The sequence below is a fragment of the Cibotium barometz genome, chromosome 35, assembly GCF_041138505.1.
Source record: "Cibotium barometz isolate CiBa-2024 chromosome 35, ASM4113850v1, whole genome shotgun sequence".
Lineage (NCBI taxonomy): Eukaryota > Viridiplantae > Streptophyta > Polypodiopsida > Cyatheales > Cibotiaceae > Cibotium > Cibotium barometz.
Genome location: NC_141080.1, coordinates 28,210,910 through 28,228,763, shown reverse-complemented (window position 1 = coordinate 28,228,763; position 17,854 = coordinate 28,210,910). Strand labels below are relative to the sequence as shown.

At 44.0% G+C, this 17,854-nt stretch overlaps 1 protein-coding gene across 1 annotated transcript in view; it reads right to left on the bottom strand.

Annotated features, from left to right (window-relative positions):
• Positions 1-15,287, bottom strand: part of LA1 (La protein 1) — a 44,609-nt gene extending 29,322 nt beyond the window's left edge. The window contains exons 1-5 of the mRNA XM_086774769.1: positions 15,132-15,287; positions 14,541-14,619; positions 14,311-14,460; positions 13,929-14,071; positions 13,588-13,733 (exon numbers count right to left, since the gene is read on the bottom strand). Of these exons, the coding sequence (XP_086630895.1) occupies positions 13,588-13,733; positions 13,929-14,071; positions 14,311-14,460; positions 14,541-14,619; positions 15,132-15,179 (566 nt within the window). The 5' untranslated portion in view covers positions 15,180-15,287. The remainder of the gene's footprint in view (positions 1-13,587; positions 13,734-13,928; positions 14,072-14,310; positions 14,461-14,540; positions 14,620-15,131) is intronic.
• Between the last annotated feature and the right edge of the window lie 2,567 nt (positions 15,288-17,854).

Sequence of the window (17,854 nt, the reverse complement as noted above, 5' to 3'; positions counted from 1 at the left end):
CCCAAATCTGCCTGCACTCTCAATCCTCTGAATGTGCAGCTCAATGCACCAATGACTGAGTAGAGCAGCAAATGGCGTACACAATGCCAAAATGCCCCAAAAATGCCCAAATTGGCTGCACCCAAACTGTGCTAAAAACCTGTATATTTTTCTTGCTAGAAAATCTGCCTGTTGTGCCTGTATATTTTTCACAGAGAAATATAAGAATGCCCAAAACTCAAAATATGTAATGCTTACCACTTCTGTATTGTGCAGGTACTCAGCAACTCAGTCGAGGTGCTGTACGGAAGCATGTACGAAAGCAGAAGACTAAAACTGCAGTTGAATGTTGACGTTGCAGGTTCTGGTCGACTGTACTGTGCAGGTACGGAGCAGGGTGACCAGTTCCACAGTACTGTCCTGCGCAGGTTTGTACAGAGGCGCAGTCTTCGAAGCAGGTGTCGACTTGCACAGTAGGTGGCGCACAGGTGTACGGGTGAAGGCTGCGCTTGACAGGCTGCAGGTGTCGACTTGCAGGCGAATACCAGCAGGCGGCGATTTGCTGGCTGCGCTTACTGTACGGGGCTGGTACACGTACGCATACAGTACGGGGCTGTTACACGTACGCATACAGTACGGGGCTGGTACACGTACGTAACTGTAGGCGACGCCTGTTGTAGTACCTGATTGAAGGCGACGTGCGACTGGATGTACGGGCAGCTAGTGCGCACGTGTGACTGAAGGCGGCGCAGATGTACGGATGCTGTACGGTGGCAATGTACAGGGCAGAGCAGCTTCAATGCTCTGATACCAATTGAAGACAGGACAGGGTTAGGGTTAGGGTTTACAGAAAGCAAATAGGCGTGGAAAACCAAGCAGAGAGTGAACACGAATGCTGTACTATTCAATGATAGAAAAAGTGAAAATACAAGCCACATGATAGTGACCCCTAAAAGGATAAGTGTTCACATGTCCGGCCATAAATGTGCCGGGTGGACCAAAACACTTATAAACTGCATATAAGTGAAAATGAACTAAACTGGGGGAAAAAACCTCCACTAACTGAAGTAAAAAGTGCCCCAGTAACCTACTGATGATCACTAGCACTCCTCTGGGTGCATACACAGCATAAAACCCAACAGGATCCAAGCCACTCGGTATATTCAAGCCATTGTCTAAGGCATTATTCTAAAACTATGAGCCGCTTATGGCAGTAGCACCAAAGGATGGTTCAAACTGAATTTGAAACTTTCTTAAATAATTTTTCATAGTAATGGCTTGTATACCCCTCATTGTATGTGCCCATTACCTTAGATATAGCCATTATGACTGATGTACCCACTCTCTTAGGTGTGCCCATGGCTTGGAAGTTGGCACTTTCTTTGATGTGCACTGTTGGGGTAAAGGCGTTATGCCCACCCTTATAGTGTGTACAAGCCCATAAGTTATAGTACATAGTACACTTAGTACTTTTAATGTACTAAGTGCACTATGTGTACTAGTGCAATATACATGTGTGATAGGGGAGTCACACACTCATGCTTTTCATGAGTTGACTTATCCCCACAACTCTCTCTCTCTCTCTCCCTTGCTTCTCTGTGTATGTCTCCCATGAATGAACTCTAAACCTTAATTGCAGTTTCTCCCCATCAACTGGTATCAGAGCCTACACTTCCAACTGGTGGTGTCGAATTTGCTGTAGAGGAGAAGAAGGTTCAAGCGTTGATTTTTTCTCTCTCTGTGTGAGTGTTGAACGTAGGAAAGCGTAGCTCTCTGCAACTTTCGCAGGCTGCAGCTGAAGACAGTCGACCAAGTGTTGACGTGGCAGAGCTACACGTAGCACACTACAAGCGGGCATCACACCACAGGCGGGCGTCAACGATAGGCGGATACACGCAGGCGAACAGGTGCGCAAGCGTGTAGCGCTGGGCGTCGACTGGTGCTAAGCGAAGGCAGCGCCTGGCCATTAGCGAAGGTTGGGCGACACCGGCTACCTTCGGCATCAATAGCAGCGCTAATCGTGTAGCGCTGCTAGGCCAAAACGGGCAAAGGCAGCATAGCGAGGATGTCAGCTCTACACAGCGCCAGGCGTTGAGCGAAGGCTGCTGGGCATATGTCGTCGGCTGCTGTGCGCATGCTGACACTTTGTACATGCTCTGCCGCTACTGATGCTCGACGTCGAACTGCTGCTGCTGGTCGTCAACGCCTCCCGTATACTTGCTGCGCAGCCAATCTTCTAGCAGGCGACTTGGCGACTCTCCTCCAAGCAGCAACTGGGTTGAGAGAGCAGCAGCAACTGCATAAGCATCAACATCAGCAAAACCCCCTCCTGCAACAGAAATCAACCTGCAAATCAGAGAAATTCTGAAATTTCAGAGGTATTCTGCTTCAAATTTTTTTTTGGGATTTGCAATTGAGCAAATACAGTAATCAATTGAGCAGGTACAGGTGCCCAATTGCTCAATTTTGAGCAAAATTGGCAAAATCAGGTGACATTGGTCACAATCAGGATCAATTTGCAGGAAATTGGTCAAATCAGGATCAATTTGCAGGAAATTGGATGTCGAAATTTGGGGCTTTTGATGTAATTGTGCAATTAAGCACTCATACATGCTGTATGATGTGAAAAATCGCACATTTGGGCAAAATCGCAGCAAATTGCAGTGCAAATCAAGGGGCTTTTGTGCCGATTGAGTTGATTTGCATGCAGGCAATCGCATTTGATGCTGTGGATAATGTGCTGATGCCTTACAAGCACTCAATGTGCCTGTAAATCAAGGGGCTTTCATGTATTTGATGTATATGTGGCCAGGGGGAAGCATCGCAAACACTCTGGATGCCTTCATGTGCGTCAATGTACCATGTATGATCAGAAATTGAACTCAAATCAAGGGGCTTTTCAAGTTTGTATGCTTGTTGAGCTTGGCAAAGCAGCAGGCAAGACATTTATGCCTTGAATCCTCAGAAATCAGCTTGCAGTCAAGGGGCTTTTGCCCAATTTCTGTTCGGGACTGTTTTATGCAGTGTTCGTGACTGTAAAAATCTGATTTTCACTCATTTGGACAGCCAGGAGAGCATTTATTGCTATTGTACCTACTGGTACAGATTTGGCACAGCTTTGTGCATGTTTTGGCATGGCTGTACACTGTTTTGAGTGATCAAAAGGTTCAAATTCAGCTGCTGAAATTGCCGGTACAGGTTTGGTACATCATTGGTGAGCGCTTAGTACTGCTATACAGTACTTTGGAAGGGCAAAAGAGCACATTTAAGGTGCTGTCCAAAATCTGCAACAACCAGATTTTGGTGTTTTCATCACAAAAAGTGGGAGAAAAGTTGCATTCTTGCTTCCGCAGTGGGAGATAAAGCTTGGGAGAACATTTGTAAGCACTTTGTGTGCTTTGGGTGCAGTGTTTGCACATCTTTTGGTGCAGTGTTTGCACATTTGCAGGGAGTCAGGCATTAAAGGTTGCATATTGCAATGGCAACCACAGGTGAGAGCTCTTCATTGCTTCACATCAAGAAGCTTGAAGGCTCGCAGAATTATGACATTTGGCAAACCCAGTGCTACAATGTGTTGCTCCAGAAAAAGCAGCACAAGCCTATCAAAGAAAGGGGTGTGATGCCCGCTTCTCTTACAGCTGAAGAGTGGGAAGATATGGATGAGCTGGCAAGATCTACTATCATGTTGTCTGTGTCAGACTCATTACTTTTCAGCATTCGTGAAGAGAAGACAGCTTGGGGAATGTGGCAGAGATTGCAGGACTTGTATGCCCAACAAAGTGCCTCAAGCAAAGTGTATTGGTTGAAGAAGCTCATAGGTCTTCAGATGAAGGAAGGGGCGTCTATGACAGCCCATCTCAATGAGTTTAATGGTGTTGTCAGCCAGGTTATTAATCAAAAGTTGGCCATGGATGATGAGTTCAAAGCCACTTTTTTGTTATGCACTTTGCCAGAGAGTTGGGACACATTCAGGACAGCCACTAGCAATTCGAATGCTATGCTGTCATATGCAGATGTTGAGGGTGCTCTTCTTCAAGAAGAGATGAACAGGAAAAACAACTCTGTTGGCAAGTCTAATGCAATGAATGCACGTGGGAGATCCCAGCAAAGGGGGAAAAGCCAAGAAAGGGGAAGGAGCAAGTCTCGCTCCAAAAAGGATTTGGAATGCCATTATTGTGGCAAGAAGGGACACATTAAAAAGCAATGCTACAAATGGAAAAATGATCAAAAGGAAAAGGGAAAAGGCAAAGACAAAGAGAAGGATGAAGCCAAAGATGTAAAGCCAAAGGGCAAAAGTGGAGTCAAGATCGAAGAAATCAATGTGTCACATGCAGGTGGCAGTGAGGATGAGGTCCTCTTTACTTCTTCACTTGATGCCCATTCACTTCTTACAGGTGGTCATGGTATGCACTCATGGATCATTGATTCAGGTGCCTCCTTTCATGTCACAGGTTGCAGAGACTTGTTTGTCAGGTATACTGCTGGCAATGAAGGAGTGGTTTATTTGGGTGATAACCATGCATGCAAAATTCTTGGCAGAGGTGATGTGAGGCTTGTATTTTCAGATGGCTCACAGCTTATGCTCCATGATGTCAGGCATGTGCCTGAGATCAAGAAGAATCTGCTTTCTACTGGACAGCTTGATGATGCTGATTATGTTACCACATTTGGTAGTGGAAAGTGGAAGATTAGTAAGGGCTCACTGGTTGTTGCCAGAGGCTCTAAGGTGGACACTCTTTATTTCATGCATGCAGGTGTTTGTCACCATGCTAATGTAAATGCAACCGAGCTGCCGGAAATTTCTATGTGGCATAGCCGGTTGGGACACATGAGTGTCAAGGGAATGGAGCAATTGTCTCGTTTGGGTTACTTGCCTTCTCTAAAGTTTTCAAGTTTTCAGTTTTGTGAGCATTGTATATATGGTAGGCAACTACAGTGCCCCCACAAGAAAGCTCTTGGACAGAAAGATGCTCAGTTAGAACTTGTGCATACAGATGTATGTGAGATGCCTCAGCTTTCTTTGGGAGGGGCAAAATACTTTGTGTCTTTTATAGATGATGCCACACGCAAGGTGTGGGTCTATCCTCTTCGTTTGAAGAGCGATACATTCTCAGTGTTTGAGAAGTTTGTTGCTCTTGTTGAGAATCAAACTGGCAAAACACTGAAGGCTTTGCGTTCCGACAACGGTGGAGAGTATATGTCCAAACAGTTTCAGGACTTTTGTGATGCTAAAGGCATCAAGAGGGAGCTCTCTACTCCTTATGATCCTCCACAAAACGGGACAGCAGAGAGGATGAACAGGACCATTCAGGAGAAGGTCCGTTCTATGTTGTCACATGCTGCATTACCTCATGGTTTTTGGGCTGAAGCTGTTATGACAGCCGTACACCTTATAAACAGGTCACCTAACACGAGGCTTGGTGGAAAAGTGCCAGAAGAAGTATGGACAGGGAAGCCTCCGTCATACAAGCACTTAAGAGTGTTTGGTTGCGTTGCGTACGTGCACATACGCAGGGAAATGCGCACCAAACTTGATCCTAAGTCTCACAAATGCATATTCCTAGGATATGGTGACAGAGGTGAAATGGGGTATAGACTATGGGATCCCATGAATAGAAAGATCATACGCAGCAATGATGTCATTTTTGATGAAACATGCATGTATAAAGAGCCTGCAAGGCAACAGGAGCCTGGCAGAGTCATCTTTGATGATGATGGACATCATGGACAACAACAAAGGGCTGTAAATCAGCCATTACAGCAGGGAAACCAGCCCTTAAATGGTGCTGAAAATGGTCCAAATGGACAGCCAGAGATGGCAGAAGATATCCCTATGGATATACCACAGTTAGAGGATATACCGGGCATGATTTTTCAGCCTTATGGCATGGAACAGGAGCCACCAATGGGTGATATGCAGGCTGGACAGCAACCTGCAAATGATGGTCATTGGGTACGGAGGTCCACTAGACCCTCTAGAGCCCCTGACAGGTTTGTTCCAGGGGTTGACTACTTGATGCTAACTGACTGTGGGGAGCCCTCATGTTACAAAGAGGCTTTACAGAGGGCAGACAAAGCTCTATGGGAGCGTGCCATGAAGTCAGAGATGGATTCTCTGCATAAAAATGGAACATGGAAGTTGGTGCCTTTGCCTGCAGGCAAGAAGGTTTTGCCATGCAAGTGGGTATACAGGCTCAAAGTTGCATCAGATGCTAAGCCAAGATACAAAGCCAGGTTAGTGGCTAAGGGCTTCAAGCAGGAATATGGTGTGGACTTTGATGAGATCTTCTCTCCAGTGGTCAAAATGACCACACTTAGAGCTGTGTTGGCTTTGGTTGCGCATGATGATCTGGACTTGATTCAGATGGATGTGAAGACTGCTTTTCTTCACGGTGATCTCCATGAGGAGATATATATGCAGCAGCCAGAGGGTTATGCAGAGAGTGGAAAGGAGAAGCTTGTATGCAAGCTGAAAAAGAGTCTTTATGGGCTCAAACAGGCACCAAGAGAATGGTATCATAAATTTGATACATTCATGAAATCTCAGAAATTCAGGAGAAGTGATATAGATCACTGCTTGTACACCAAAAAAGCTTTGGATGGCAGTCTATTGATTCTCATTTTGTATGTTGATGATATGTTGATTGCCGGGAAATCTCGTAAAGAGATGGATGCTTTAAAGCAGAGGCTGCATCAAACCTTTGATATGAAGGATTTGGGTGATGCAAATCACATCTTGGGTATGCGGATACTTCGGGACAGAAATCAGCATGTGTTGTATTTGTCTCAGAAGGAATACATTGGCAAAGTCTTGCAGAGGTTCAATATGGACGGGGGGAAGAAAGCTAGTACTCCTTTGCCTCCATATGTGAAACTCAGTGCTATGGACAGCCCACAGTCAGATACAGACAGGGCTGATATGGCCAAGATTCCGTATGCTTCAGCTTGTGGCAGTCTCATGTATGCCATGGTTGCTACTAGGCCGGACATTGCATTTGCAGTGGGAGTGGTTTCTAGATACATGGCCAACCCTGGCAAGAAGCATTGGGAAGCAGTGAAAGGTGTCATGAGATACCTGAAGGGCACACAGGATTTGTGCATTTGCTTTGGCAAACAGGATGCATTAGTGCATGGTTACACGGATTCGGATTATGCCGGTCATCCAGATAACCGGAAGTCTACTACCGGTTATGTATTTACATTCACAGGAGGTGCTGTGTCATGGATATCCAGGATGCAGAAGTGCACTGCCTTATCTACTACAGAGGCCGAGTATATTGCAGCCACAGAGGCTTGCAAGGAGGCATTATGGCTATCTCGGTTAGTGGTTGATTTGGGCTATACAGGGGATATTCCATTGTTGCATTGTGACAGTCAGAGTGCCATTCAGTTGGCAAAGAACCCTGTTTTTCATGCAAAGACGAAGCATGTGGATGTGAAGTATCACTTCATAAGAGAGGTGATAGAGAACAAGCAAATTCAGCTTGTTAAGATTCATACAGATGACAACCCGGCTGATCTATTGACGAAGAGTTTGCCTCCGGAGCGGTTTGCTCATTGCAGACACTTGATGGGCATTGGATGAGGCCATTTTCAGCCTTGATATGGCCTTGTATATTATCATGTACATGCTGATTTTTTCTTTTCCTTTACTTAAGGGCACTTTGCCTTTAAGTGGGAGGTTGTTGGGGTAAAGGCGTTATGCCCACCCTTATAGTGTGTACAAGCCCATAAGTTATAGTACATAGTACACTTAGTACTTTTAATGTACTAAGTGCACTATGTGTACTAGTGCAATATACATGTGTGATAGGGGAGTCACACACTCATGCTTTTCATGAGTTGACTTATCCCCACAACTCTCTCTCTCTCTCTCCCTTGCTTCTCTGTGTATGTCTCCCATGAATGAACTCTAAACCTTAATTGCAGTTTCTCCCCATCAGTGCACAATGATTTGAATAAACCCATTGGCTTATATGCCATTAATTTTGAGTTACTCACATTGTTTCATTAGTAATGGCTTAGATACCCCTCATTGTATGTGTCCATTAACTTAGATACATACATTATGTCTGATGTACCCACTCTCTTAGGTGTGTCCCATGGCATGGAGGTGCCCAATGGCCAATGTGATGGGAAGCTAGTATACATGAAAATTAAGAACTATGTTAAGAAAGTTAATATATTGGTATCCGAGCCAATGCGTATATTCAAGCAATTGTCATGCATACTAGCATCCATCTATGTATCCATCTAGCATGCAAGCAAGTGACTGTGAAACAAGAGCAACCGACAACAAGAGACTGCAGGAGAGATGGTGGCAATGAAGGATCTTTAACTTGTCATTAATCCATATGGTTTAAGTAGCATCGCACGAATGTCTTCAAGCAGACTCATCCTGAAAGTTTCAAACTGTTGTTGATCTATAGCCAGCAAAATTTTTCGTGCTTCAAGAAAGTCTGAAGCATACATGACTTCCAACATAAAATGCAAAGTGTGCCAGCCACACAAGCACGTACCCCCTTGCTGCAATACACGGGGCCTCTGCCATTTCTGTTTTGCCAACTTTTTGGTGTTTGGATGGCTCTTGAAGTAGCCATTCACATGTTGCTTGAGCATTGTTTGTCTTCTCTTATCTGTAAGAGAGTCAAGATGAAACACTTGATGCTTCTTCTTACTCAAAAATTTAGCCCGTTCTTTCGTTTTTAGCAAACAAAGCGGCTCCTCCTTCGCCAGCAAAACCAATGACCAGTGATTGTCATAAACAATAGGCATGCAAACCAGAATCATACGTTCATACCCCTGTGGCATTTGATGAGTCCATGCCTTGACAAAGATATCATTTGCCCCACAAAACACAAGCGGATCAATAATAACCAAATCAGAATCACTGAGCTTTCCTCTCATCCAGCAAGCAGCTCTGAGTAGCATGTCAAAGCATGCTATGTTCATCATGGTTTGCCTTTCAAGAAGCATGGACACGAAAGAGGGTTGAAACTCTAATGTTTTCCTTTCAACCTTTTCATATATACACTCCTCTTCTTTATTCTTGCTTTTCTTTCTACCTTTTGCTTGCTTTTTGGATATGACTTGCAAGTCATTTATGTGTAATGACCTTTCTTGCAGGAGGATAAGCCTTAAAGCCGTCTCCACATCCTCATTTGCAGCCATACGAATTTGTTCAACAGTAAGATCTGGATCTACAGTAGCATTAGCAAGCATGGACTCTTGCTCGGACGTAAGACATGAAAGTGGACCCTGATTTTTGAGACTTTGGGCTGGCTCTGGCATGTGTGCCCACTGCCTCCCCAACCTGGGCAGCATCAGGCTCTGCCTCCCCAACCACAACAGCAGGCTCTGCCTCTCCAACCACATCTACCACATCTTGCATAACTGCAAACTCCGGCACAACAAACACACGGGCAGCATCTTGCATAGGCTCTTCCTGCCCAACCACATGGGCAGCCTCTGCCTCCCCAACCACATAGGCAGCCTCTGCCTCCCCAACCTGGGCAACATCATGCACATGGGCAGCAGGCTCTGCCTCCCCAACCACATGGGCAGCCTCTGCCTCCCCAACCTGGGCAACATCTTGCACATGGGCAGCAGCCTCTGCCTCCCCAACCACATGGGCAGCCTCTGCCTCCCCAACCTGGGCAACATCTTGCACATGGGCAGCAGCCTCTGCCTCCCCAACCTAGGCAACATCTTGCATATACGCAGCAGGCTCTGCCTCCCCAACCACATCTACCACATCTTGCACAACTGCAAACTCCGGCACAACCACATGGGCAGCATCTTGCATAGGCTCTGCCTCCCCAACCAAGGCAACAACTTGCATAGGCTCTGCCTCCCTAACCTTGGGAGCAGGCTCTGCCTCCCCAACCTGGGCAACCTCATCTTGCACAACCGCATGGGCAGTTTGTACATGCGCAACCTCATCTGGCACATGGGCAGTTTGTACATGACCAGCGTCTGCCAGGCATTCAGCCTCCACTGGACCTCTGGCTGGCTCTTCCCTCTCGCCGTCCTTGCGAAAGTATTTTTGCACATAAAGAGGCATGTTTTTGTCAAGAAAAGCTTCCACTCTCTTGCCCAAATCATTAGATTCAATGCTTTCTAAGCAACATCTCTTCATGTGCAAGCATTCTGCCTGCAATTCCCGGCACGCTATCTCCAACTTTTCACACCGGGAGTGCATGTCATCCCATTTTTGGGACCAAGAGTTGACATCATCTACACCATGCTTTCTCTTTTGAGAAGCATAACCACGTCTGCGTACATAATGATGCGTGTCGTATGTCCCAACATGGCCTACATTTTTCTTTTCCCGCCCCACATCAGTCACCACTTCATCCCTTTCATGCACTACATCATCATGCACTACATCCGTCTCATGAAACAAGAGGCTACTCTCATAGAATGGCTTGTAGCTTTCTATGAGAGCATTATCCAGCTTGACGCTTGTTTTCTGTGTTGGATAGAAGAGTGTCCATTCATGTTTGCTACGCATATGCGTGTTCAGGGCATTGACATTATAGAAACTGACCGGTTTCCCCTTTATCCTACAGTTAAACCGGCATCTAAACATGCCCTTCCCAAGCTCTCTATCAGTCCTTAACACCCTGTGCAGCTCATAAGCCCTTGCTTTCTCCAAGCTCGTTGCCATGATGTACCTGTTTACCTGTATGCTGTACCCTGTTTGCGCGGGTACACCCTGTTGGCGCGCGTATACCCTGTGAAACTCAAACAAAACGGTCTCATTTCGAAAAGGTTCCTAGTGTTAAAAAAAAAATTTTGGGGGGGGGGGGAATGCGTAAAAGTACTTGCACCCATCATTATATGAAGGGGGTGCTTCTACAAGGGCACTAGATGAAGGTATAAACCAACCTTCTATGGTATATCCTCTAGCCAAGCAAGCCATGCAAGCCAAACACAACATCTCTAGTGATGATTCTCTCTCATTGAAGGTAGTCCCAAGATGTAGAACACATTAAGAACCACAGGATCTAACTATAGTTCATATGTCATCCAATTTTAGTAGATACACTAGAGTGCAAACAGAGGTCAGGTATGTCCCCTATCACATGGAGCCTGAGATAGAGTTGCACTACACATGCCACTGCCAAGTTTACTATGAGGTACGAGGCCGCTTTCATCACCTAATCAAAGAGGGCTTTGGACCACTCTCTAGAGTCACATGCCCTCTTCCACTATAGTCGTAACCAATTCAGTATCAGCAAAGACTAAACACATACATCTCCCCCTCTTTTCTTTCTCCATACAACACCACCCATAGGTAGATGGAATAACAAAAAACGATTATAAGAGGTTCTCGAACAGTATGCACACTTAAGATCCCATTAGCTAGTGATTATACACACCAACATGTATGCGATCCCCCATGGGGCACGTTACATCCATCCTTCAGCCTAAACAGGCAAGACCACTACGATTATATGCATCTCAGTAGAACGTCAATGAGTCCTACTTGATTCATAGCAAGGACGAAGCCATAGACCTTGTCCTGGTTGAAGTAAAGCACACAAAATTGCTACGCAAAAGGCCAGCACCAGCACCCCACGTACAAGATGACCAGCTCACATAAACTTCAGATTGCAATCGTCACGGGCCGGAGGTGATATCCATTGCCCAAGCTGCCAGCCTGTCATCTTTGCAGGGTAGACACATCCTCAAGCAGAGGATCCTTCTCTAGTATCATGCTAGACGCGATGCTAGGCAAAAGCCTTGCAGTGCAGGGATCTGTTGATGCATGCTCCCCTGTTGCACGTTCTCGTGACGGAGACTTGTTCATAGAGGGAAAATGGATTATGATCTACTTGATGGAGGTGTTTTTGGTGTTGTCTTTGATGGGGTTGGGTGCAAACAATAGGCTTATCCCACATAACAAGCCTTGTGTGTCAAAAAATTCACTTAAACCAATGTGTGGAGCACTTATTAGCAGCACGAGATACGGCCTTCCCGCCTATGACCTCTAATGAATAGTTTTCAGGGAACAGTATGAGACCTTTGAGAACTAGAGCCTAAACATTCATAGGCTAACTTGTGATCTAGTGAGTGAAAATTTTGGCCTGCCCAAAGGGCAAAGGCTTATAGTTTAGTACCCTTTTTGTCTGGCTAAAAATCAATGAAACAATGTGAGTAGCTCAAAGTTAATGGCATACAAGCCAACGGGTTTATTCAAGCCAATATATTACATTGGCTATTGGACACCTCCAAGCCATGGGCAACAGACCTAAGAGAGTGGGTACATGCAGGATATTGGTCACACGCAAGCAGGTGGGTACATCAGCTTGTACACACATTATCTTAGATGTAGTCATTTTATTCAATGTACCCATTGGCTTGAAGATTCTTGGTTAGAAGCAAAATCTCTGATATTACATTACCATTGGCTTGTATGCCATTAAGTGTGAGTTACTCACATTGATTCATTAGTAATGGCTTGTATACCCCTCATTGTATGTGCCCATTACCTTAGATATATCCATTACGTCTAGTGTACCCACTCTCTTAGGTGTGTCCCATGGCTTGGAAGTGCCCAATGGCCAATGTGATGGGAAGCTCGTATACATGACAATCCAGGACTATGTTAAGAAAATTAATATATTGGTATCCAAGCCAATGCGTATATTCAAGCAATTGGCAACACACAAGTATGTCCACTAAATTATCTTAAATGTACCCATCGTTTTCAATGTGGCCTATGTATCCATTGGCTTGGAGATTCTTGGTTGAGATTTTTCCCTAATGCCTTTTCCCGCTAGGCCACCTAGGAGTAAGTGACCCAAGGCGCCCAAAACATAGTTACAAGGCTTTTCTCTATGGTTTAGCTAACTGACCAAGATCCTCTTGTTTGTCCCTCGAAGCCCAATATTTGGGAGCGTCTTTAGGACGTTTCCCTCATCCAATGATGGGATTTACGGTGCCCATTACATAAGTATGCGGACATAGTTGTCGTAGGAATGTGTTAACCAATATATGGTTAACATACTCCCCTTACTAAAGTCGATCGCGCCCTCGTGATCGGTGAGAGGAGTTGTCGAGACACGTGGGGAAGTGTCGCACTTGGTTAATTCTCATGTCTCTCCGGAAAAATGAGAGGGTGGGGGATTTAGTAAGATGAAAAGAAGTTAGTGGAGTGCTGGCAGTATCCATCTAGACTGATGGGCTCTTATGAGTTTGATTTTTTGTGTACTCTTTATTTTGTTTTTGGTGTTTTTTTTTTGTCGCCTTGGTGGCGGGACATCCTCATTGGAGAAGTTAAGAGTACTTGAATGAGTAGACTAGCATGAAATACTGAATGGCCAATATCCAACGACGACCCATCCCTGGACAAGGGCTCACACTGAATAAGCCTAGTGTCCCACCTCAGGGCCTTGCACTTGTTGGTAAAGCATGTCCAAAAAGCAACTCCAAGTGCGGTGATGCACATGACAGATAATCATTGCTAGGTATGCACAGGCCAAACATTGAGGGTGTCTCATGGACTTTCTATGCATCCCATCTTTTCCAACACATTATGCCATAAGTGACTAAAAGAAAAGTAAAATTTTTGAAATGTACTGCAAAAATCACGTCCCATACTTTGGTTTTATCTCCAATTCGATACCATCAAATGATGTTTTCAACTCCAACACCTTCTTGGCATCATCTTCAGAACAAAGCTCCACAACAGCAAAGCCACAAAAGACTCTCCCTACAGGGTGGCGAGGTAAACGCACGCTGTTTACCTGCAATAACGCAAAGCAAATATATTACGTGGGAGTGATTTACTTTTAATAGACAAAGCTGCATTGCAGACAAAAATAAGGCTAGCTACAGAACATATCTTGCCCGTGGGACAGGCAGGGAGTTGGACAGGTCTAGTTTCCAGTTCAAAAAAAAGCCAGAGATGATGTCATCATACATATTACAATGTATCTCACCTTCGCATGCTGAGAAAAGAACGTTTCAACTTCTTCCATTGTCATTGTCCAACGAAGAGGACCTGCTGCAATACTTCTAGCATCTACTGCAGCCTGGACTTCATCAAGCTTCAATAGGGGAGCAATTCGGCCAACTTTCTGACCTACAAACCACAAAAATCCAAAGACCGGACAGCAGCCTAAGAAAATCAATCATGTTTTAATGCCACATGAAATGACACTCATGGTGGTTACACCTGTATTTATGGGATTCCCTTTAGCATTTCTCAACAAATTGGCCTTTTCTAGTAACACACCCATGCTTGGAAGGATTCCATATGAACAGGTGACATAGCAGAAGGAATATTAAGAAGAAATCCCCATGGCAATAAAATCATGTTACCATCATCAGAAACTGTTAAAAAAGTCGATTTTCGAAGCACTTCAGCAACAGCAGCAGTCGTCTCTGCAGGGACGTTGTCAGGACCACCCTCTTTTAATTTGAGATGGTTTCTCATCCGCCCAAAAGAGCATATCAGGGGAAGGCTTACCACTGACAGTGTTAAGGATTCACACAGAGCAATTTCATGTGTTTCAGTATAGACCAACTTCAATAGTAATCTAAAAGGATACAACCACCCTCAGTCCCTTCAACACACTGCCGCAAAAATTTATCGCCTGGTAGATTGCTGTCACTGAAGTAGAACTCCACCTATAGAAACGAAAAATGACTCCCTCTCTCTCTCTCCCTCTCTCTCTCTCTCTCTCTCTCTCTCTCTCTCCCGTTTAAACAGGCTGTGGGCTTTCTTACACAGCCTTTTGGTCAGACCTAAAAATACTTGAGAAACAAGGCTGTGTACACACAGAAAATCAAGCTCACAGAATCACCATGTATGGGATACAGCATGAAAGAAAGATAAAAGACAGCCAAAAAATCACCCCTCCCAAAATATGTGAGTTCAAACCCTGACACTCGTGGTGCTTGCCCACGTCTCCACCCCAACAAAAAGATGAGCAATGGTTTTTTAGAGAGACAGCAAAAAATCAATCTCTCTCTCTCTCTCTCTCACACACACACACACACACACAAAACACGCAGACGCACTCTCTCTTATCAGCACCAACACTCTCTCTCTCTCTCTCTCTCTCTCTCTCTCTCTCACACACACACACACACACAAACACGTATCATAACAGCAGAAACAAAAAAGATGCATAACTGACCTGGCGAAGGACTTGAGCAGAGGTTTTCTCGTCCAAAGAAGTCCCCATGGAGCTTTGCTTGTAGCACAGGCAAACGCTGCCGCACAGGAGAACCCTTAGATGCAGCGTAAACCCTTAAAACCACAGTCAGATTCTCGCAATTTATGTTTCACACTAGCCGGACAAGCAAGGAAGCACATGTTTATTAGAGCTTTTGCCTTAAATGTTTCTCAACCTTTTTTCCTCCCTATGCCCTAACTGGTTAACCAATTAACTTCTAATTTTTAATATATATATATATATATACAACTAAAATGCATTAAAAATTTCTTCTTTTAAATTAAAATATTATTCATAAGTGAAAATGAGAGTATTGCAAGTCCATTACATATAGTTTTGTAGATTTTTTTAACTACATACTAACATGTAATCTTGGTGGGCTAATATAAAGGAGAGAATTTGTGTAATGAGGGAACCCGCTGCTAGCAACAAGGAAACATTCTCTATATTTATTAAAAGATCCTCGCCTTTTTGCACTTTCTTTGTTCAGAAATGGTATTGTTCACATGTCCAATTCTAGATTTATGGAGATTGAGATTGCACTTCTATTGTGCAGTCTCAAAATGCACAATAGAATTGTTCAAAAGTGGTATTGTCCACATGCCCAATTCTAGATTTAAGGAATTTGAGATTGCACTTCTTTTGTGCATTCTCGAAATGCCATGTGGTGCAAGCATTGTAACTTGGGTAGAAATGTCCTTATAGTTTTCTCGCTTGTTAAGGAGCCTAACTATTCTCCCATCTAGGTTAGGTAAACACCTCTAAGCATATATCCTTGTTTTGGAAATAAACGAAATGAAGGCATAATAAAACCTCTTCTCTGGTTCCCAAATTGGGTGGTGATGGTGATATTATTGGTTTTAGCAAGTTGCTTGAGAGTCTTCACATACACACACAATGCTTCATATTGAATTAAGTGTAAGGATACTATTATGGAAAATTCATCTACATAGATAATTATGGAAGTAAACATGAGTGTAGCCGAGTTTGAATATATTTAGAAGGGATTTACATCTTGATTAAGCACCATTGGTACAATGTGTGACAAGCTCAAGGTTGTTGGATTGGGTAGTGGCAAAGCTTGCTTGTCAGTTTTGGAATGGAAACAAGTGTTGTTTGTTGATCTAAATGTTGAATAGCTTGTCTCTTGCAACTCAACGAATAGATGTAAACAAGACAAGGCCTCTAGACTCTACTCGTTCTTAAACAATCATTGGGGGCTAGCGAAACCAAGGCAACACAGGTTAATTTATGTCCACGTGGTTATGGGCATGTCCAAACTTAAGAAAGGCTAACTCAAGAAAGTATAGGGGGTTGTCACCGAGGGAGTTTGGTGTAGAGAGCTTTAGAGGGATCTTTACTTGGCTACCCTCCCTCTCTACTTTAAACACTCTCTCTCTAATTCTCCCCACCACCTCCCAGCCCCCAGCCCCGCTCCTCCCCTCTAACCTAGCTCCTCTCTCTCTCTCTCTCTCTCTCTCTCTCTCTCTCTCTCTACTTTGAACACTCTCTCTCTATCTCTCCCCACCACCTCCCACCCTCTCTCTCTCTCTCTCTCTCTAAGATCATGACTTGATCATAAACAATTGTTAAACCCAATCTGTTGAATATTTGTAAACAATCTGTTCATTGAATTACAATGACATCTTCATTTGAGACACCCTTTACAATGTCATCTTCTAAATCAATACAAACTATGTTCATACCTAATTTTTACGCTACCATAGCACAATCTCCACATCCTGCATAAAGCTCTACAATCACTTGCCCTATGGTGCTTCAAGAGACTATCCCAAAACTAATATCCACTTTGACATCCACCTACAAAGAAAACATTTCTCTAAATTCCACGTAATATGCAACACCAATAATTTGGAGTACTCATATGTTTATGATATGCAACACCAATAATTTGGAGTACTCATATGTTTATGCCTTACCTCACCATGCAATCCCATTTGGGCATCCCCAGTGCATACTGGCACAAGGATCAATGATATAATCAGGTGAAAATTTATGCATGGTTTATTCTAACTATGCTCAAGAACGTAGCAACGGACGAGGGTATGTGTCTGCACAAGGATCAATGATATAATCAGGTGAAAATTTATGCATGGTTTATTCTAACTATGCTCAAGAACGTAGCAACGGACGAGGGTATGTGTCTGCACAAGAGTATCAGAAGATTTATTATAATAGAAAGTGTTATTCAATGGCAACCTTTTATGAGAATCATAAGCACCTCTATGGTTAGTGTTGCTCACCTCATGTCCAAACGCTTTTCCAATCTTCGTCGTAAACTGCACATTTAACAGGGTGTCTAATACGAAGCCATATTGCTCGGCCTTGCCTATCATGATTTTCACTTGATACATTGTACCAATGATAATACGGAAGCCATTGTTATCAAGGATGTCTCACAAATCTTGAGCAATAAAGGCTCGTCTCCATCTACGTGAGATTGACGTGAAAACATGACAATACGGGAGGGATTGTTATCAAGGATGTCTCACAAATCTTGAGCAATAAAGGCTCATCTCCATCTACGTGACATTGATGTGAAAACATGAGAATTTGTGCCCAACGTAAACAGAGTAACGTAAGGTTTTGTTGTTAAAAATTTCCTCTTGATCACTCACATGTATAGAGATTCCATGGTGGGATAACATCATCGAGGAAGCTCA